General features: G+C 27.3%; 5 protein-coding genes across 9 annotated transcripts; all 5 read right to left on the bottom strand.

Moving 5' to 3' along the window:
• Positions 1–474: 474 nt before the first annotated feature.
• Positions 475–4,324, bottom strand: kermit (PDZ domain-containing protein GIPC-like protein kermit). Of its 3 annotated transcripts, none has more exons than XM_003694104.4 (6): positions 3,869–4,324; positions 2,535–2,860; positions 1,749–1,845; positions 1,274–1,656; positions 1,082–1,163; positions 475–942 (listed from the first exon to the last, which is right to left on the bottom strand). In XM_003694104.4, exons 2-6 carry the CDS (start codon positions 2,850–2,852, stop codon positions 785–787), a joined length of 1,038 nt encoding a protein of 345 aa, XP_003694152.3. In that variant the 5' UTR covers positions 2,853–2,860; positions 3,869–4,324; the 3' UTR covers positions 475–784. The 3 variants fall into 3 exon arrangements, with proteins under 3 accessions (XP_003694152.3, XP_086762051.1, XP_086762052.1); XM_086905925.1 differs by having other exon boundaries at positions 4,014–4,299; XM_086905926.1 differs by lacking the exon at positions 1,082–1,163 and having other exon boundaries at positions 3,869–4,291.
• Positions 4,325–4,749: 425 nt separating this feature from the next.
• On the bottom strand, positions 4,750–6,075 carry shams (glucoside xylosyltransferase 1 shams). Its single transcript, XM_003694105.4, has 2 exons — positions 5,631–6,075; positions 4,750–5,551 (listed from the first exon to the last, which is right to left on the bottom strand). Exons 1-2 carry the CDS (start codon positions 6,072–6,074, stop codon positions 4,901–4,903), a joined length of 1,095 nt encoding a protein of 364 aa, XP_003694153.1. The 5' UTR covers position 6,075; the 3' UTR covers positions 4,750–4,900.
• Positions 6,076–6,313: 238 nt separating this feature from the next.
• Positions 6,314–10,080, bottom strand: Keap1 (kelch like ECH associated protein 1). Its single transcript, XM_012487244.2, has 7 exons — positions 9,742–10,080; positions 9,362–9,661; positions 9,063–9,227; positions 8,310–8,977; positions 7,963–8,211; positions 7,587–7,885; positions 6,314–7,463 (listed from the first exon to the last, which is right to left on the bottom strand). The coding sequence occupies exons 2-7, from the start codon at positions 9,650–9,652 to the stop codon at positions 7,285–7,287; spliced, it is 1,851 nt and encodes a 616-aa protein (XP_012342698.1). The 5' UTR covers positions 9,653–9,661; positions 9,742–10,080; the 3' UTR covers positions 6,314–7,284.
• A 3,487-nt stretch (positions 10,081–13,567) lies between these two features.
• Positions 13,568–19,752, bottom strand: LOC100871148 (uncharacterized). Of its 3 annotated transcripts, none has more exons than XM_086905918.1 (8): positions 19,404–19,752; positions 18,517–19,042; positions 17,440–18,455; positions 16,501–17,362; positions 16,071–16,420; positions 15,626–15,998; positions 15,487–15,557; positions 13,568–15,408 (listed from the first exon to the last, which is right to left on the bottom strand). In XM_086905918.1, exons 2-8 carry the CDS (start codon positions 18,958–18,960, stop codon positions 14,466–14,468), a joined length of 4,059 nt encoding a protein of 1,352 aa, XP_086762044.1. In that variant the 5' UTR covers positions 18,961–19,042; positions 19,404–19,752; the 3' UTR covers positions 13,568–14,465. The 3 variants fall into 3 exon arrangements, with proteins under 3 accessions (XP_086762044.1, XP_031772642.2, XP_086762045.1); XM_031916782.2 differs by having other exon boundaries at positions 19,448–19,752; XM_086905919.1 differs by having other exon boundaries at positions 15,487–15,554; positions 19,448–19,752.
• A 100-nt stretch (positions 19,753–19,852) lies between these two features.
• Positions 19,853–22,835, bottom strand: LOC100867620 (uncharacterized). The gene is made up of 5 exons (XM_012491200.3): positions 22,309–22,835; positions 21,920–22,200; positions 21,681–21,845; positions 20,470–21,594; positions 19,853–20,379 (listed from the first exon to the last, which is right to left on the bottom strand). Exons 2-5 carry the CDS (start codon positions 22,190–22,192, stop codon positions 20,275–20,277), a joined length of 1,668 nt encoding a protein of 555 aa, XP_012346654.2. The 5' UTR covers positions 22,193–22,200; positions 22,309–22,835; the 3' UTR covers positions 19,853–20,274.
• Positions 22,836–23,024: the final 189 nt, after the last annotated feature.

Below are 23,024 nucleotides of genomic sequence, written 5' to 3'. Positions count from 1 at the left end.
TAAAAAATTTCTTTTTTTACTAAATTTTTATTTATTTTTGTATTTCATAAAACGAGCTTTAAAATAATTCATTTTTAGTTAATCCATTAAATTTTTTCTTCTGTTTTTATAATAAGATAAACGTAGAATAAACATAAAATGTAAAAATCATGTGATAAAATGATTTATAATAGTATCAATTCACGATACGAAACATCATAAATTTCATTCAAATTCTGGCTACTTTTACCTTTTTTATATAGAATGTTTCTAAAATTATAATATAAAAGAAATAATTTCGAACTTAAAAACCGAATCGAGAATATAAAATAAAATCTTTTTATTTTGATTCTATATATCAAATTCTATATTCAAAAAAATCAAAATAATAATTAATGTAACTATTTCATTAGTTAATTATTGCTAATTTTGTTCATATTTATAAAAAATATAATAAAAATTTAATAATTTGAAAGAATAATAAATAATTAACTATTTTCTTTTTTAATTATATTTTATTATATGTATTATTTCAGAAATGCTACTTAATTTGTACAAATATATTTATTTTTTATTTTATTTATATATTCTAAATTCTAAATATATAAAATTATAAATTTATATATAATATATAATATAATATAAATTGTACAAATCTAAATGCTAGCTTTTATAAATAATTTACAGTTCCATTATATATCGTATTTTTAAAATATAAATAAGCTCATGATAATAGAAGATAATTCGTATTTATTTGATTTCATTTATATAATCTTGATATAATTTCTTGATGGAAATTTTAATATCATCGATGTCTTCCAGCTCTAGCATCAGTTACGGCACCCCATAACTCGATAACGAAATCATCATTAAATCCAAAATCTTCTAAATCTGAATTATCGATTGCTTCCGCAAATTCTATACTATTGCATTTGTCTTTTGCGAGTTCCCAGATTTGTGTTGCTATTTAAATAAATAAATTCGATGAATATTATTCAAAAACACAAAAAATATTTTTAAATATTGTTATATACATTGAATTTTACAAAAAAAAATATTCTATTTTTAAAATAGAGTTTGAATGATAATATGTATAGTATACCTAATTCTGTATCATAAATACCCATAAAACTTTCCAATATCATGTTGATTTTTTCTATACCGATAATAATAGCATCATCTACCTATTAATTAAGAATTAAAAAGAAAAAGAATAATTTTTTATAAATATTTATACCATAATTAATATTTTTTAGTAATGAATAATTAATAAAATAATTAATTAAAAAATTACTTTTTCTATAATTTGCGCACTTCCATCAGCTTTGAATCTAAGAGTTTCTTTTCCGGTTCCATAACCGGATTTCTTTCCTTTTTTCATATCTCCCCGTGGGCCAATATTGGCAAACCCATTTTTCAATGGTTCCACAATTCTTAAAGTAAATGTGTCTCCCTTAGGAATTTCTTTTAACATTTTTGCTACTTCTAAATGACGTTTGCCAATTAGGCTAATAGAATTAATTTTTTCAAGATGATCTCCAACTTGAATTACTTTTATCCTATCGATCACCGAATCTTCTTTGATACGTTTTATGAAAGCATATCCTGCTCCATTATCAGTTATTGTTAATCCAAAGGAATCGTTCGTTTTAGTTAATTCTATTTCTTTAGGTGTTCCTGATAAAAATTAATAATTAATGCAATAAAAATTAAATTATTTCGAATATTATTCGAAATAATATTAAATAAATTATAAAGTTCGCGATTACCTTTCTTATGTGCAAATATAAAATCTCCTACTTCTATTTGATTTCCCAACAACTTATTCATATCAATTTTATGAGTATTCAGAGTACAAAAAAGTATCTGAAATAATAAAGAATTGTTTTTTGGGATTTTTATATATCATAATTTATTCTTTTAATTTATTCTGTAGTTTATTTTTTTTTTGTTTTTCATTCAATTTTTACATCACTTTTAAAAATTTGCCCAATTAGAATGTAATATAATTAATTAAAAGTTAATTTTTATAAAATTTTTTAATATTATTATTGAAGTTAATTCAATATTACTTCTGATTTTAATTACTCACTATATAGATAAAAATATATGCTGTAATTTGATGGGTAGATACTAATATTGTTTTTTACTATTATTATACGGAAAGCTACATTTAACTCTATTCGCCAGATTGGCCGGAGTCCATAGCCCGGAACCGATATTTCCTGTATCCGGGATATTCTTTCCATGCGACGAAAAGAACATTATTTGTATATCATAAAAGTAACTAAATTGTAGAAAAAATTATTTTTTTAATGTAATATTAAATATATATTGATATTCTATTTTTCATTTTATAACTCTAATAAATAATTATATGTATTAAAAAATTTTTATTTATTCTTATATAAAAAATTCTTGAAAATTAATTACATAAAAAAAATTTAAATTTCTATGACAAATTCTAGCTATTATATATCCAAAATACTAGATAAATTGTTTCTATCAAATAATATGAGAGGGAAGGGACAGGTCTAAATCATAAAAAGACTTACTTCTTCGATTGGTATATCATAACATTCCGCTATTTTTTGATAAAGTTCTCGTACATTATTAAATCCCGATATCAACCCCGTTGGACTCCCATGTGCTAATTGACAATGGAATACAGGTAAAGGATTAGAAATTTTAGAAGATCGTCTTTGTTCTTGATTACTGTTTTGTTGATCAAAAATTCCTTGAGGACTTTCTTGATCGTTCTTGTTTCCATTCGATTGATTGCGATCATTATGATAATAAGTTTCACTATTCAAAATTTTTTCTTTCTCTGGTGTGGAAGATCTAGGAGCAGCACGTGATTTGAACAACGGCATGACTATTTCTGCGAAACAGAACGTGATTAGGTTCAATTTGTTAAAAATTTTTCTTTAAGAATTTAAGTATAAATGAATAATAAATTTTTTCTATTTTTTGCAATATTTAAATATTTTGTATATAATTTTTTTATTTATAGAATTTAATTGGAATTAATATACAAAGCTTAGTAAAAATTTTATATTTTTTAAAAATATTTTAATTATTTTTTTATTTATATTCCTTTCTTTATCTCATTTTTAATATTGATTTCTTTTTTATTTTATTTTTTTTTTATTATAAAATCTTTCATATTATTGGAAACAAATACTTAGTCTTAAAAAATATTTAGTCTTTTCTACTTTTACTATTTACTATTAATATATATACTAAAATATAAATTTACTAATATATATACTAGATTATATAATTGATATAAAATTAAAAAATAAATAATAATAAGATGATAAGATTAACGGATAAACTAATTAAAAAAAATTAATTTGTTTGTAAGGTAAGAAAGTTTTTTAAAAATAATAATTCAATGAAATTAATTAATATCAATAATAGTGAGAATAGTATTTCAAAAAATATTTAAATAATTCAGAATATAATTCGATGATATGATTTTTTCATGTACGATATAATATTCATGTCAAAAAGAATTCGACTATTCAGGATCAAAAAATCAATTAAAAAATTATTTCTAAATTTTTCAACTTAATATTAAATTTAAAATTCATCTAAAATATACTTAAAATATAAATATCAAAAATAAAAATGCAATAATATATTATAATAAAACTGATCTATAGAAAAAACCTACTAGAAATTGATATTGATATGAATTGTTGACTTGCGTTACAATTATCACAATTATTAGTTATTATATACTACTTTTATTTGTTTAATTGATTATTTTGTTATAAGAATATATAAGAATTAACATATTCAAATATATTTTTTTCACATATGAAAAATCAAAGATAAATATTCTTCTATTCTTCTATTTTAATGTAATCGCAAAATCTCTTACCTTTGCTCTGTATAGAGTAGAAAACAATGTTATCATGCGAGTAAGATGCAAATTAACATAAAAAAAAAACGTTTTTCATATCTGACAAATAGTATTTTTTAATTAAATTTGTACTAATGGATTTCGTTTTTATCGCTTTTATTACCATTCGTTTGATCGTTATCAGAACAGTAATTCACTGGCCACGCGATCGTTGTGTTTCATTGTAGATCGTAGATTGTGGATCTCATTTCTCTTCTTTTTTAGTTAAAGTTTTTTGTGGTTGGTCTCTCATTGGGATCTTCCAAGTAAGTTAAATTATTTAATTATGATAGGATTTTCTTAAGAGAAAATATTGGAATATTTGATAACACAATTTCACACGAATGATCATGACTCACAGGAACGTATCAACGTACTATGGTTCCCTTATTCAGAATCTTTGATATAATGACTCCCCCTCTCTTATAAATAAAGGCAAATTACTATAGCACATTATTACAATTCGTCCAATAGTAAAAAATAACAGTGTATTTTAAATTCAAATTTTTTTTATTTCATATAAGAAAAGTATCACAAAAACATATATATATATATATATATATATATATATATATATATATATATATTTCGAAATAACAGAATAATTATAATTAGATATAAAAAACGTTTTTGTATTTGCGACAATACAGTTATAAAAAATTTTTTTAAATACTTTATGAATAATATATCTTTTGCTTAACAATAGTAAAGTTTTTATAAAAGTAATCTATCGAATTTTAAATATACAAAAAAATTTTTTAAATGTTATCTAAAGCTATGTTTAAAGAGTATTGTCAAAACAATGCTAGTTAATAATACGATTTTTTCTTTTTACATTAAACAGTAATAATCACAGCACATTTGTCAATAAAATCAATATATTATGGAACATAGTCATTTTGTGTATGGATAAAATTATTCATACTGTGTGTCAAACATGAATTATTTTGATGATTGATCAAAAGAGATTATTAATTATTTTTTATATGTTAAAAAAACATTTAAATATTATTATTGTCCTAAGTGCAATTCAGGCTGAATAATAAATGCTTTCCACACTTTACCACAATTAGATTTATGTTCCAGAGCTAAATAATTTCTCATTGGCACTAATAAATAATCATAGGTATCTGTACCTAACTGATATTCTTGCATAGCTCTGTAAATTGCTTTGAAAGGAGGCTGTTTTTCAGAATGAAAAGTACTTCTGGAACCATGTATAACCAAAGCACCTTCTTTTTCTGCCTTTATACAAACAGGCATGTACATACAATGATCAGGTCTGTAATTATATCTACAAGAATAGACATATAGTTTTTCAGGATGATAATGGAATATAATGTTTATTATATCTTGATCTCCCCATGTTATCTTTAATTTGTATTCCTTATGAATAGGTATCACATATTCTATCCATCTAAACTCTCTCATTCTTGTGAGATTCATCAACATTACTCCAGAATTTACGCCCAACTTCCCATAATAAGGATGTTTAGCAAATCTGTTATACCATCCTGTATTAGGATCTTCATGTTCTGGACTTAAAGCTGCTAATTGACTGGAATTCATTTTCTTGAACTCATCCCAAATTTTTTCTGGTGGAGCCAAGAATAATGTATCTGTATCCACATAGAGAACTGCATCTATATTATTTAATACTGACTGTAATAAACAAATTATATAAATATTAATACACATTAATAGTTTTTTCTTAATTAATTAATATATTTTATATATTTACCGGAAGAAATAATCGCTGAGCTGCACAAGGCTTAAAAAGTTTTTTCCACATTGCAGCATCACTGTCCTTAGGGAATGTAATAGATTTAACAATAAAATCAAAAGTTTTGTTTGACAAAAATTTCCATTCAGCTAGCTTTTCATTAAAAGCAGGAATTAAGTTAGTTTCTGCTAGAATAATGAATTGTAAAAATCTATGTGTAAAAACTAGGGCAGATTTGAGCATGGTTAATGCTTCATCTACTCTATCTCCACAAACCACCACACAAATTGTGACTTCTCCTGTTACAGAGGATGCTTGAAATTTTTTAACAGTAGTAGAAACAACAACAGTTTCTTTAATACGTGCATCATAGATTTTATTGGAGAAATTTGTTAAATTAAGTAATATGATAAGTGCAATAAAAATAAGGCACAGAAAAAACAATTTATACACAGATTTCATTGTGTTATACTTTCTTAATTATTAAGTACTGTGTCGAATTTTTGTTATATCATGATTAATGGAAATTACCATAAAAAAATCTATCATTTTCATTGTTTTTTGTCTCATTTATCATTCAAATAATAATTTCTTAATCATTACATTTTTATAACCTCACTATCAAAAAATCACTATAACCATATCAATAGATATTGTAGTTTAAATATGTGAAGATATATAAATAAAAATTTATAAAAAAATTATTAAAGAATTTTTTATTATCGTTAAATTATAATAATTGCTATTTTATAAAATATGAAAATAAATATTAAAGATTGAACCATCCGCGTTTCTCTACTTTTGTAAATATCGATTAGTATGGTCCAGAACCAGTTTTTGACACTCACATATATTTTTTAAAAGTATTACTATAGTAAATAATTTATAGACGATTTAAAAATATTAATTATGTTTTTAAACTATAATATAATTGCAATACAAATAACTTTGTGTTATATATCAATTAGTGAACATTTTTTTTATTAGAAAGAAAATGAAGATTAAATTAAGATTTTATGGAATACTAATTAAAAAAAAAAATATGTAAAATTCTATATATATATATAAATTTTTTATTTTTCTGAATTAAGTCTTTCAAAAAAATTATATATCATAATTAAATATTTCTTAATATATAATTTATAATTAGAGGCAGGACATAATTGATTGATATTTATTAATTGATAAAATAAAAAATGCACAAATTACTTGTTGATATTTTACATGTATATATATATATATATATATACATGCATGTATATATGCATGTATCAGTATATTACTTTAATAATACATTACAAATATACAGCGTTTTTCACAAATAAAAAGTTTTTATAAAAATTTTCTTTAAAAATAATGTATATATACATAATGTGTCGCGCATATATATAAATAAGATCTTTATGATTTTACCACATTATATGCTGCTTCTAATCAAACGAAGGCATTCGTTTTTTCAGAAAAAAAGTTATAAAATATTAATGAAGTTCAATCTCAAGAGCTTATTCCACAACACAAAAATATATAATTATATCAGTCTGTAATTCATTCAAAGTTTTAAAAACTGTTTCTATTACTTTTCCTTTGCTTTTTTTATACAATTTTTTCCTCAATTTAAATATTTTATACCAATATGTAAATTAATGCCTAACAATTATATATATCACGATGGTCATTTTTCTAAAGGTATATTATGATCTAAATGGTCGCAATGAATGGGACATTGGTGATATGATACTGCACTTGCATGACCTGATCTTCCAGATGTCATTGGTACTCCCTGTTCCCATGTATCTTTTGCAGGATCGTAAATTTCTACTATATTTAAAAAGTGTTCACCATCATACCCTCCTAAAAATATTCAAGCAAATTTATTTAATAAAATTTATTAAAATTATTTATTAAAAAATAAAAAATTTATTAAAAAATACAAATAAAATTCGCTATGTAAAAATATTTTTCTATTTTTCTTACCCATTGCATATAGCTTTCCATCTAGTACAGTAACACTAAGTGCACTACGAGCAATAGTGACATTACTAACATGTTCCCATATGTCTCTTTCTGTATCATATCTTTCTACAGAATTTAATTGCCTAGTTCCATCATATCCTCCCACCACATATATATATTGTCCAAGATTGGCTACTCCAGCTCCTGATCGACTACATTTCATAGATGAAACCATTGTCCATTCATCATTTTCAGGATGATAACATTCTACGGAATTTAATCGGTTCGTTCCATCAAATCCACCAATGGCATAAAGTAATCTGTCATAATTTTAATTTATATACATAACATAATTTAATATTAAGTTTTAAATTCCTAATTAATTTTTAAATTTTACCTATTAACTACAGCTACTCCAACTCCCAGTCTCTTGATATGCATTGACTTTACATTAGTCCAAGAATCATGTTCTGGATCATAGCATTCAACACTATTATGATATTCTACACCTGCACTACCTCCTACAGCATATAGCAGCCCATCCATCACAGCTACTCCTACTCGATTTCTTGAAACAGACATTGGACTGCAAGCTCTCCATTGATCTGTGAGTGGATTGTATCTATCAACCCAATCACTATCATATCTGTAAATTTATTATATATTGTTTAATTTTTGTCTAGTCTTAATTTATATTTTCATATAAATAAAAATATAAATAATCAATATCTACAAAAATCTCACCTACTATCTGGTGAATTATTTCTTCCACCAACAGCGTAAAACATACCCTTTAAAAATGCTCCACCTAATCCAGACCTTGGAACAATTAATTTAGCATGTTGAGTCCAAGTTTTTTCATCTACATTATATCCTTCTAAAAGATCTAAAGAATGTTTTAAGAAACCACCAGCTATATATATTACTCTACGAGTATTAGGAGTTCTTTCTTTCACCACTGGTTTTTTATGAAGAGTCAAATCTTTAAAAATTTGTGCAAGATATTCTCTACATGCAGGTACTTTTTTCAAAACATCACAATTTTTCATTTGTTCTCTAAGGAAGTTAGGAGTGAGATATTGACATCTCACTGCATGTAATATATGTTCCATTTTTGGTCCTCTAGCTTCTTCATTGTATTTAACCCATTTTAAAACTGCATTATATACTTCTCTTTCTTCTTGTACATTTAATTCATCTTTTCTCACAAGTGCAATCAATTGTATTGCAGATAACTGTAGGAACTCTTCTTCCTGACATATTTGACTAAAATGTTGAACAATAAACTGATTTGCTTTCTGATATAAATTTTGACAACCATGCTGTTCAGCAAAATTAGCAATTCCAATAGCATTTGTGGGATCTAATTGTCTTTCCAAAAATACACAACACGCATCTATGACATTACTAACCTATATCAAATAAATAATCAATATAAATAAATAATATGATATATATTTTATTTTTTGTTAAAATGATACTTAAATATCTGCATACCTGAAACATGGTGGCTGCTGATAAAAGGGAGCATACTGTAATTTCTGTAACTCTTATTTGACCAGTATACATAAAGTACATTAAGCGTGCCATAGTTGTTGGACTGACACCTTGAAGTTTTACTCTAGACATTTCAGATTCTTTCAAACCTCCAGTAAACATTGCCTAGAATATATATAATAATTCAATATAATTTTCTATTTGTTTTATTATTTTATATTTATTATATATATTTATATTTTAATTTATACTTTTATTTTAATTTATTATATATATTTATACTTTTTAAAATGAATTACCTTAAAGTATGGACTAGCAGCAGCTAAAATGACTTTATGTGCATAAAATAATTCTGATTCCACTTCTAATATGACATCAGTGAGCATATGATGACTACGCATAATGAACATCATTTTCATAGCATCTTTAATATAATTAGCCATGTAAAAAGTCATGTCTCCAAGATCACCATGTTTCTCTGTAGAATCTAGACCTTCACTCTCTGTCATAAATGAAGGACTAGATCCAAGATTCTTGGAGTGAAAGCTACCTTGAGCTTCTTTTTTCATATAACAGTCTTCTTCATCCATTAAAATAACCTATGAAAAAATTAAATTTATCAACAAAAGATAAATAAAAATTTTATATAAATTATAAACAAAATACTAGTTATACTTACTGAAAAGATCGAAGAATCTTTGGTAGAACAAAGAATCACAAATTACGGAAGAAGTTAACAATTCTAATAATATTCTCGATATAAAATAAAATTAACAAGGGGAAAAGAAATGCAACTAAATAATCATAATTCGAAAATGCTATTTATCGGATAATTTAATAACAATACTTGATGACGTAGGTACGAGATGAATATTAATTATTGCAATGTTGATATTAGTTCCACCAAATTATCATTCGCACGTGTTGAAATCTTGTATTGACAATTATATCTTTGCTCAAAATCAAAAGCATCAATGTATCAATAATCATGCACAGTTTTCAATATTTGTTGTATATGCTTATTTTAACACATTGTTTAAGAACTGATAAGAACAACTTGTTTTCTATTGCTTTCAATGGGCTTCTCAATGAAAAATGTGTATTATAGTATCTATTTTCATAATTCGTATATTAATTTTTTACATGTGTGAACAGCGAAAATTCAAACGGCAAACAGTGAAGTAACAGTGCAAAGTTTGGGAAAAAATTAACAATAATATTTATATGTCACTATAATCGCTAACAGTTCAGTCTTGCCAAGATAATAAGGTAATAAGAAAGTAATGTCTAGATTGTCTAAGCATTGGGTACTACACGGAACTACATACGAAACAAACACAAGCGAAAGTTCGGCCGTGAATTAACACTCGTGATTGTGATGTGATCGTAGATGACGTGAATGACTTGCACTTATTTTGCTTTGATGATCGAGCATTTAGCTACTCACTTCGGTTTCTACTTTTAAGACCATTTACGCACCTTTGATCCAATACGTCCGGTAATTTTTTTTTGGCTAGCATTTTGTTATTTAGGAATCGTTTAATATGTTTTAAATATATTAGGTTATGTGTATGTATTTGCAAATTATATTATTATCAATTTCACGAAATTGATAAATTAAAAATATTATTAAAAATAATATGGGAAAAATTATAAATATAATTACATTATATATTTGTACATTTTTTTTTATGAATTAATTTAATATTATAATAAAAATTAAGGGATTGTAAATTAATGATTAGGAATTGATAAGATTAAGAGAATCTCACCAAATTCTCATAATAAGAATGATGTTTATTTTGAGACAATATATTTATTTCTTATTAATATGGAGTTTTCAACAATAACAGTATAATAGTAGGCGTAACAAGAGAGACGAGGTAGGTTACGAGGAACCTAACCTAATACCGTACGCCAACAAGTCACCGTCGACAAAATCTCTGTAATGTATTACAACTACTACAATGTGTAATTTTCTTTATAATTTTCTTTATAATTTTATAATACTAGTCCGTTTCCTTAAAGTTACGCATATTATACTTAAGTTATAATGTGTGTAACTTTATTGTAACGTAATTTAGAAATAAATTTTTAAATCCTGATATCTATTAAAAGATTAATAATATTAAAATAATATTTAATTTTTTATAAGAATTTATGTGTTACATTTCATTAAAAAGTTATTTATATAAGCTAAATGAAAAATATATTGAGCCTTCAGATTTTTAACATTGTATTCTATGCATTCAAGAAATTTATTATTAGATTTTCACAGCATACAAAGTTCTATTTTATAGTATTATTGAAAAAATAAATTTCAAAGATAATAGGAACTTTGTTCTGTGAATTAAGATATTTTTTATGCATAGAATTCAATGAAAATTTTTTATTTATTAATATTCTCTATTTTATATTAGAAATGTTCTCATAATTATATTGATTAATATTTTGTTGTAAATTTAAAGGAAAAAAAAATTTTTTTTCTTGATTTATTTGTGATATAATATCGAACTTCGAAAAATTCGAACTTCGTTGAGAAATTTTCAAAATTTTTAAAAAACATCTAAAGAATATGTATATGTTAAGACATTACAATCTAATATAATAATATAATATAATTACAATCTAATATAACATTTGACAAAATTTTTAAATTATTTTTAAATTATTTAATCAATATAATATTTAAAATTATGGCAGTGTTCTATAATGTGGAATAATTTTATTGCCATAAAATATAGAAATAACATATTAAAGCTATTATGATATTAATTATTCTTAAGAACTGTAAAATTGTAAAAATTTATTTTAGATTTATCATTAAATAATAAATTTATTATTTTTATTTCTTCAAAGTTCGAATTTTTGAATGTTTCAATTTTAAAATTTATTATTTTATATTATGGAATTTATAGATGAAAGAGAACATTTCATGATATTAATTTAAGAAATGGAAAGAAAAGAGCATGAAAAGATTTATAAATTTTCATATAATTTAACCAAAAAATAAAATATATTTTTCTTATATTAAATAGGCCGATTCAGTTTTTGTGATTATTACATGTAATAATTTTTAAATTGTAATAAAGATAAAATTACAAATAATTTTTGCTCTGATCTTTCCATAAGATGTTCAAATTATATAGGTTCTTGTTGGCGCACAATGAAATAGGGGGCTCGACCTTTAATTCAGTGCAATAATGCCTCTTCAGGTATCTAGAGTAGAAGACACATATGTACAAGGACTTTCAGAAGACAGCTTTCTCTCTTTCTTTTTTCTCTTATTTTTATATATATTGAAGCAAATGAATATATCATTTAGATATCAATCGAAAAAAATGAATATATCACTACTGAACCAAATTACTGGTGGAACCCACATATTAAAGAATTTTATAGCTATTAATTAATTTAATAAGTCTATCTTTGATTTAGTTAGGCTAGTTGGGTGACTCTAAACTGGCCCCCTATATTTGTATTTTGATTAATTCCTGAATTTGCTGTTGTAAGCAAGACAATCGCTTTTTTTTCATTATTAATTCAATTAAAAAAATTTATGGAAATTAATTTTATCATTTTTAATATAATAATAATAGTTTTCTTTCATCATCACATATGAGATACTCTCAAAAATCTGTTAGTTAAAAAAATGATAAGCATAACATATAAATGATGATAATTATTTAAACAGTGAAACAAATGCAATTAGTTAGGACACTTTCAATCATAATGATTATTTGTTATCATGCAGCAGAATGAAGATTTAAATGTATGTAATTAATCATCAAACAACTTTGTTGACTTATTGAATCTCTGACGTATAATTTGAATTTATTTAAATGTATTTTTGAATTTCAGGGATCTAACATGCATTCATGAGAGTCTACCTCATTAAATTTTCAGGAATTTCAATTATGAGTGTCAAATACAATGCCTAACGAGAAACTATGAAACTAAATCGCTATTTTCTATGTATAATTTATAATTATATAGCGAATTGCTCAGTAATACGATTAAATGCTATATTCATAAGTAAAGAATTGGGCGGATCGACTACTCCTAAGGCCTCGCTCATCAATTATTTTGAATTAATTTAGTCCCACACATTCATTCTAAAAGTCTAAGTTAGGATAGTTGGGATTAAATTGAAAGGACATTAGTCTATTTTCAGTTTTTCTAGAAAATAAAAAAGAAAAAATAACAGAGAGTGCATATGTATGTGTATGTTCAATTCCGATGATCCAACGATGCATACGTGCAATTTCTGAATATGTTCAATGATTATTAATAATAATAATAATAATAATAATAATAATAATAATAATAATAACAATAATAGGATGAAGGGTATTGCATAGTAAACGTATGATTTTTTCATTACCAATGAATGAAATTACAAATAGAATGATTGATGCGTGCATACGATCATCATTAAATATTTGTTAATAGAATTTAATTCTATATAATGACATACCAGCAATCGGTAAAAAAGATTCATCTGATTAAAATTTCATCCGCCTTTAAATATTTATTATTCATTCTTTTTTTTCTGAATAAGATAATATTTTTAATAAGATTATGTGTTTTTTTCTTTTAGTAAATGGTCATTCTATGTTGAGAATTCTATGAGCGAGTCTCTCCCTCTCCATGAGAGAATTATTAAAAGGTATATGGCAGTATGCGAGTCAGTGAAATTTCATAAACCAATGTTTCTTATTTTTCACTTAAGTTTATTCAACGTTAATTCTTCTCATTTTAATATTCATCATTCTTTTATACGAACATTTAAATCTTCATTATATTTCTTTCAAATAGCAAACTGAAAAAAGTTGATGAATCATCTACAAATGATTAAAACGAAGTCGAGAAATACGGCAGTGTACGACGTCTAATAATCGTATTATAATTTAAAGAGAGACTCGCTCAGACCGACAACATCTGTAGAGTTTAAAATGCCAACAAGAAAATATTTCAGTTACTCATTTAAGTCGCTACTTATTAGAGACAATCTACTAAAGTTTTATAGCACTTTTTTTTCCGTTTTTTTTTTTTAATCAACATACTCTATCAGTATTATCAATGTATGTAACAACATGAACAGATAAAGAGATTTCGTTTTTCTTTATGGGAGAATCTCTTTCTTGTGTTACATTTTAAATACTTCCGAAGACACTGTGTCTATGTATATATTTTTTCGTTTATATATATCTTTTTTTTGTTTGACTGTTTGTCTGATTTTTCCTCTACAAATTGACCTATAAATCTGATATTGCTTAAATCGATCAAAGCCCCTCAGAGGCAACGATTTTTGAAGCTTTTAAGATTCACTTTTGTAAGAATTCTTTCTTTCTTTCTCTCTCCCTTTTTTTATTGAAATTAAATGACATAGTCTGTTGTCTATCAAGGAGGATGCAAATCGCGATGATGAGCTCTAGCACTTAAAATCGCTTTCAATTCAGATTCTAATTGCTTTTTCGTTCGTTCGCTTACCGATCGGCCTCCCACTACCGGTTGAGCGGTAAGTCTTGGTGATGGTAAATCGGCCATCAGCTTGCCAGTATCTCTGTTTTCGTGGCTTCTTGCTCTTCTTATAGGCTTCTTAATGGGCAAAGTATCATCCTGGATCTTCTCGTGTGATGGCCGTTCAAGAGACAATGTCATTTCTTGATTTAATGTGTAAGTGGAACCACTGGCCACCGCTTCTGAGGATCTACTGATGTCTATCGTTCCTGAGCCCCATTCACGAGATAGCTTTCTCCCTATTGCCGAAGTTAACTCGTTATTCGGCGATAACAATGGACTCTTGGACATATGATAGGTAGAAGAATGTGGTGGTCTTAAGGTAGCGAACACTGGAAACGATTGTCCTCGTTTTGCCGGACTTCTGGCATACCTAGGTGTAGGTGCACCTCCTCCAGTCGATTCACCTTTAATCGTTGGCGTTGTACTACCGGTGGAATCACTTTTTGTCGGAGCTAAAGGTCTTAATGTTGCACTACCTCCGAAATGAGAACCTAAACGTGGTGGTGGTGATCCACCATCTCCATGACTCAAACGACGGCCCACCGTTTCAAGAGGACTTCTCGCTCTTAAATTGGTACTACTTAGAGTAAACTCTCTGGGTTTCATAGGAGCCTCCAAACTGATAGGAGATAATCCTAATCTAGAGCTTGATAAATTGGTCGAACTTCTACTCTTCTCTGATCTTTTTGGACTTCGAGGCATTAAAGGACTCTTGCTTTTGCTTCGTTCTCTTCCCTTTACAAGTTTCTCTTCTTTCTTGATAGTGGATATCTTTTCCTGCTCTTCTGATACAGTTTCTATTTTTTCCTCTTGTTGAACTCTGTAAAATTAAAATGTTATTCTTGTTAAGTTAGGTCACCAAAGCATGTAAATAATTTCTTAGATTCTTTAGTTTTACCTTCGAATTTCTTGGATCATCTCGAAAAACTGAGCTTTACTTTTACGTCTTCGACGTTGTTCGTGTTCCTTCTGGAACATGGATACCTTGTAGATATATGAAAAATATTATAAATTTATTGAAACAAAAAGTTACTTACTCGTTTGACACTTTTTTGAAAAAGGGAGGCAATTTGTCCTTGTCGTACCGTGTGAACCAATTCTCTGGCAGCATGGTGTGGCGACACCAGCTCTACGCAATTGATGAATCTGTATAGTTTCTGTGAGAAGAACATCACATTACGGCTGCGCCATATAGAATCCTCCGGTCTGTGTCTCAATCTGGGCAATGTATATTTGTAAAATAAGTGTTCCCCAGCTAAAATAATTGTACCGAGAACAACACCCATTCCTAGAAGACAAAATACGCCAGCTACAGACGCAACACCTAATGGTCTAGGTTGTCCTCCTTGCTCATGTTCAAAACCGGTATCCATTCCTTCTCTTCCTCGAATGCAGGGTAAACCACCATACCTAGATAATTAATTTTAATTTATTCAATCTTTTTATTAGATTATACTTAAAATTATAATTTTAATAAACTACCATTTTTCTTGCAGAATATCCAATAATCCAGTACTTGTATAATTAGCTATAACTCTGGATATACTTTCTTTCAAAGGATGGCCTTTGGTAAGAGCAACAGCATAAGTATCTTCATTTATAGTATCTCCGATCTTTTGCAATCGACAGCCATCATCTATCGCTCGATAGTAATCTAAAATAGGAGTGTCTGCTATAAGTATATCTAAACTACCATTTCTTAATCTCTCTACACCCTCAGCAACATTTGATAAAGAATATCTAGCCATGTGGGACCATAATTGTGCGTTTGCTTTCTGTACATAGTATTCGGCTGCGGACGCTCTTGGTGCACCAACCTTCTGTAATAACAACTGAAACAGATATTAATTTTCATTATTCGAGATAATATATATTTATTTAATGTTGTTATGCAATAAAAATATGTTCTTACACTTTTATCGTGATAATTGCTTACTGCAGGATGGAAAAAAAGGCCCGCGATAAGGGCAGCTATGTTGGCTGTATAAGAGGCTACGAAGATAACCGAGAAACCACCCCAAATATTGATCAAAAATTTGTTAGGCCAGGATTTCGGTGCCTTGAAGGCAACTAAATGTCCACAAAGAAGACCCCACATTACCCACAAGGCAGAGGCTATCGAAAAGTTCTTGCTTCGTTGTCTACCCCATGGGTTCAGACCGAATGGACTGAACCACTCGTACAGTGCCACTGCTGTGGCAGTGAAGTTCAACGATGTAAAAACAGCGATCCACAGCTCTGGACTGAATGGAAATAGAAAAGCAAATAGCGATATTTCTGATTTGAGCTTTGGCGCAGTGAGAAAGCTGACCCCACTGAAGAAATACGGCGTGGTAAAATCAACTACTTCCGCTCTACGAGCAGACACACTGAGCGGTGCAAAGGCCAATTGAGCTCGACTAGAAACTAGTTCTCCCATAATCCCATTCCACGTGCTGCCATTTCTCTTTCCAAACAGACCATCTTTCACCAAATATAAATCATATCGGAATCCTAATTCACGAGACACCAAGGACATCAGATCCATGCTTAAACCGTAACAACACATCAGGGTATTTTCTTGACGACAAAAAACTCCTCTCAAACAGAGACCCTCCTGTAGATTTGTAACCATTGTAAATGGTGGTGCCAGTGCTGTTACTATGCGATACATTGGCATGCCAATTTTTTCGCCTCCTTGTTCTAGATATGCTGGCACGATACCACCCCCTGGCCAAATAATAGTATCTAAATGAACTTCTTTTCCACCTTTCACTGTGCCAACTTTGGTCCATCTATTGAAAAAGAATTGAAATATTTATATTTACGAATATTTATATTTAATTGAAAAAACGAATATGTTTAAATGTACCTCAATTGAGTCTTGTTTCCTGGAAATCTTATGGCTTGTAAATTCAGCAAATGAAATTTAGCTTTGTCTTTGGAAATTTGACTTACAGAATTCCTCAACTTTTGAGTTAAAGTTTTTGAAACAGTATGCCTCATTTTGCTTGTCAAAAATTTAGCGTTATTTTTTGAAAAGCATTCTGGTACAAAGTTCTCTTCCATTTGAGCCTCATTTAAACGATTCAATCTAGGTTTTATTTCTATAAATGTTTCGTCCAATGCCTGAGAGGTTTCCCTGATCATTCTGGATAATATAGTATCACTACCCATTAATTTTATGCCAGATGGCCTTAATACTAGCATACCAACTGGCATAAAATCCTTGGAATTTAATTCCTTGTCCTTTATTCTAATATCTTCGTCATCATCAAAATTAAAGCTTTTATCTTCTTGTTTATTTACAGACATTTCGTTCTGCCACCTATATTCTTGTAATCGATGTATATCATTCGATAAATTGGGCAAGGAATTTAAAGATAACTGATTTTCTGCTACGAGATTCATGTTTCGGTTTATACTCTCTAGGGCTGAAAGATTTTCATTCGTTGCTATCGATGATCTTGAGCTATATATAATATGAGAGCTGATAACATTTGGTTCGTTAGGTCTTAGTTCTGCTTTCAAGTCCAGCCAAAGCCATAAAAATCTTCCTGCAAGCATTTCATACTTGCCAGCCACAGCTAATATTCTTCGTGCACTGTTCAAATCAGAACCCATTACTATGACTCCTCCACTACCTCCTTCCTCGGCAACTCTTCTCAGTCTAATTCTCAAAGTTTTATCATTTGTCGGAAGATGTATAATGGTTCTAGGTGTTAAAGTTGTTTGATTTGCATGCAATAAATCATTGATTGGAAGCAAAGTAGTATCTATAAGAAGAGTGAATGCATGCCAGTTTGCTCTGTGCATCAAAGCAGCAGCAGCTGCTCCCACTTCCTTTGTACTAGACCCTATACGACTTTCGAATTGACCAAGATTTCCCTGTAAATTGCAATTTTTTTATTAAAATTAATTATAATAAATAATTGAATTTATAACAAACCTGTCTAAGAAAATCTTCATGTGTGAACGGTAACCACAATGCTGGAATATTTAATGAAGCTGCAGCAGTCACAAGAAATTTGGCTGCAGAGCCTCCTCCAATAATGATACTTAATGCAGTTCTTCCACCTTTAATTTCGTTGCAAAATTTGTTTAATAATGACAGAGGATAGGATAACGAATCTGTCTTGGGTGGAGCTTCTATGAAAGATACATTCATGTCTGCATGAGATGATTCCAGCCTTGCTTTTTCCCATGCTTTTTGTACATCCGTTTTTAGCGAACCTTGTGGTTGTGTCAAAGAAAACACTATACGCCATGCAGCATAAGATGTTCGAAATCGTCCTTTAATTGCTCTCACAGATCTGGCGGGATCTGTGGAGCAGAAACAAAAAGAAGTTCCCAGCAAAAAAAGAAATAAAATTCTTCGAAGGAAGCCGAACATCTTCTTTGCTTATCTTTGTTTCTCCTCTGCGTTATTCTTTACTTAGCTCGTTTGATTTACATTATTCATATAAGATTCCAATCTGTAATTGTTAAAATTAGAACAGAATAATTTGTTATTCACTCTCATATTTTAATTATATACATCATTTATGGTTCATAGACACGTTACAAATTAAAACACATTGTTGACAATAACAATTCGAATATTTTGCGTTTTTATCGTACGAATGATATTTTCCATAATTAAATCTTATTAATGAAAAATAACTCTGCTCTCATAAAAAATATTTTTTTTATCCCATGTAATATTTTGCCCGAAAATATTTTTCACACACTTACACTTTTTCGTTTATAAATTTTACTTTATTTAAAACATAATCGAATTTTTTACACATGATAGAACAAAGTACAAAGTTGAATAAATTTAATGATTAAACTTACCAAGTTTTAACGTTTAGGAAAGGCAAATAGTGAAGATAGTTTACCTTTTCCCAAAGCGAATCATATGTCGCAGATCCGGGGGCGGATGAAGAAGAGCACGAAGATTGCTTTTTAACCGCCACATAATAGCTATCGATTAGGTAACCGTATCAATTGTCGTAAAATAATGTCAATTGGTCAATGTGGAAGACAGGGATGAACCGTCACTTGCCCTTTTCTAGACGTCCTACCCCGTGCATAACAGCCATTTTCGAGCAGCCCCTCCCTTTAAATTTCACCCCTACGATACATATACTATCTTCTCGCGCACTATATATATATGTATATCATATGCATTTCTTAGATTATAAGATATTGAAAAATAAGATCGAATTTTTTTTTTTTTAATTTTTTAACTTTTTTCAGAAAATTACAATATTATTTTTTTATTTAAGGAAAATAACAAATCATTTTTGAATAAATAATGATTATCTTTATTAAAAAATGTTACAAATGGTTTTAAAATTTAAATCTTTTAAATATGAAAGAAAAATCTTGATAACAATTGAGTTAATATGGGAAAATAGAATGAAAAATATCTCTACAATGTGTTTGAAACATTATCTTTCATAAGATACATTTTATCTTATATATATATATATATATATATTCACTTAACACAATTCAATTATAAAATTTTTTTTTATATTATAAAGAGATGCATGGAATCACTCAAATATAATTTCGATTTGCAATCGCTAATTTCTTCGAATTAGATTTTAATTGATTTTTTTTTTTCACTATAGCTAAAATAAAATTAGCCGGAATATAAAAGAAAGAAGTTTTTTACATTTAATAATCGAAATAATAAATTTAAAAAAATAATAAATAATTAAAATAAATTTTGTTGCAACGCATCGTTTTTGAATGTATTCCATGCATTGTTCAGTTCCATAAAAATTAATTTTGCAATATTTTCATTAGCTGTTCCTGCTTGCTAAAAAAAAAATAATAAAAAAAATATTAAAATCGAATATATAATCTATATTAATTTTTTATTTTATAATTCTAAATTTTTTAATAATACCTTATCTGGATGCACTGCCAAACAAGCTTTTCTATAAGCTTTCTTTACATCTGCAGTAGTGACTAATTGATGCATTTCGCATCGTTGCCATCTATTAGCTTCTGACCATAAAACCATATGTAATGAAGAAAGAAGAGCTCTCAAATTACCTCTTTTTCCTTCTGTCCATTCAATAATTTTTAATCTATCCGGATCTATAATCTTGGCTGCTTCTATTTTTCTCATTTGATTTAGTGTTTTTGGATTGTTTTTTTCAATCTTTCGTGAATTAAAGAAATTGTATCCTTGACTATCTAATAGATCTTTGAAAACATCTCCATTTGATTTGTTAGTTTTACTGTTTGCGGTATTATTAGCAATATTAATATCATTAATTCTCTGTGTATTAGAATTCGAATGAATTGGTGTGCTAACAAAAACAGAAGTAGCTGATGGAATAGGGCTTCTTGCTGTTCCATTCCAGAGAGAGGTTAGTTCACTAGCTCCCAAAACAAGATTTGCAAAGAAATTTTTGTTTTGAACGTTCGAATTTCTTGGAAAATTTTCTTCAAATGAAGATTTATTATTCGATTTAGTGTTTTGCTCATTTCCTAGTAGATTGTTCACAGATTTTTTACCAAATGGATCAAATAAATCTTCGAGATTTTGCTTTGTAGTAGTCTGATTTTCATTCAAGAATAAATCATTCAAGTTATTATTACTATTATCGTTTTTAGTAATAGACTGATCGTAAAAAATTAAATTATTCTGAATAGGATCAATAATAGGTACAGTATTTTTTGTTTCTTGCTGAAAAAAATTATTAAATTCCCCCAAGAGATCATTTTCTTTTTGATTAGAAAAGTTATTTAATTCCGGATTTGCTGCAATTTGCGCAATATTATTTTTATTACTATTATCTGATATTTCTAAATTTAACAAATCAGTTTCTTGTAATTTGAAATTATTTTTGGTTTTCTCCTTTACATTTTCTGCTGACTGTTGAGATACTTCTTGCTTTACATTTACTTTCTGACATATATTTAAGTAATTGTATTGTTCAGCAAAATTAGTAAATTCCATACTAGTTGTGGGACGTAATTGTTTTTTTAAAAATACATAACATGCATCTATGACATTACTAATCTATATGATAAATGATGACAAATATAATAAATATTATGAAATAATTTTTTTTTAAGATAATTTATTAAGATAATATTTCTGCATACCTGAAACATTGTAGCTGCTGATAAAAGAGAACACACTGTAATCTCTGTAATTCTTATTTTGCCAGTATACATGAAGTATATTAAGCATGCCATGGTTGTTGAATTGACACCTTGAAGTTTTATTCTAGATATTTGAGATTCTTTTAAGTCTCCTGTAAATATTGTCTAAAATATGATCAATAATCCAATGTAATTTTATATTTATTTGATACACATTTTGTATTTTTAAAATGATTTACCTTAAAGTATGGACTAGCAGCAGCTAGAATTATTTTGTGTGCGTGGAACAATTCTGATCCTATTTCTAATATAACATCAGTAAACATATGATGATCACGCATAATGAACATCATTTTCATAGCATCTTTAATATAATGAGCTATGTAAAAAGTCATGTTTCCAAGATCTTCATGATTTTCTATAGCATTTAGAACTTCATCTTCAATCATGAATGAAGAACTAGATTCAAGATTCTTGGAGTGAAAATTGTCTCTTTTTATACAACAATCCATTAAAGTAACTTATGAAAAAATCAAATTTATCAATAAAAAATTTATTATAAAAATTATATATAAATAAGCTTCATTCATAAATAACATTTTATCGACAAAATATTAATTATACTTACTGAAAAGATCAAAAAGTCATTGGCAGAACGAAGAAATATATGAATTACGGAAAAATTAACAGTTTCGATAGTATTTTCGACACATAGAATATATTTAGAAAGGGAGAAGAGATGCAGCTAAATAATCATAATTCGCGTTATTTATCATAAAGTGCTATTTATTGAATAAATTACTGACAATGTTTGATAATGCAAAAGTTAGATGAATAATGATATAACGATTATAATCTTAATATTGATTTATACTAAAATTCGCACGTATTAAAATTCTGCGCATTGATAATTTTGTCTTTATCTAAAATAAATATCAATGCATCAGTATTTGTTCTTGTGCATATATATTTTCAACACTTGTTGTATAACATCTACTTTAACATATTATTAAAGAACTATTAAGAACGGTTATTTTGAATAAATAATGTGCATTATAGTATCTATTCTTGCAGTTAATTTTGTGTTCTTGTGTACGACAAAAATTTAGGCGGCAGTGAATAAACGACGTAAAAGGAAATGATTGAAAAATAATTAATAATAATATTTATATGTTACTATAATCGTAAGTAATTCAATCTTGCCAAGATAAAAATAATAAAATAATAATATCTAAATTCTGGAATAAAAAATGAAATAAACATATAATAAGTAGAAGTTTAATTATAAAATAATAATATGATTGTATTTAATTTTTGATTATTTTATTTTTATAATCGAGCACA

The sequence above is a fragment of the Apis florea genome, unplaced genomic scaffold (assembly GCF_048593485.1).
Source record: "Apis florea isolate Af1SG1 unplaced genomic scaffold, ASM4859348v1 contig_2492_pilon, whole genome shotgun sequence".
Lineage (NCBI taxonomy): Eukaryota > Metazoa > Arthropoda > Insecta > Hymenoptera > Apidae > Apis > Apis florea.
The sequence above is the reverse complement of the archived record's forward strand: the minus strand, read 5'-3'. Positions and strand labels throughout refer to the sequence as shown.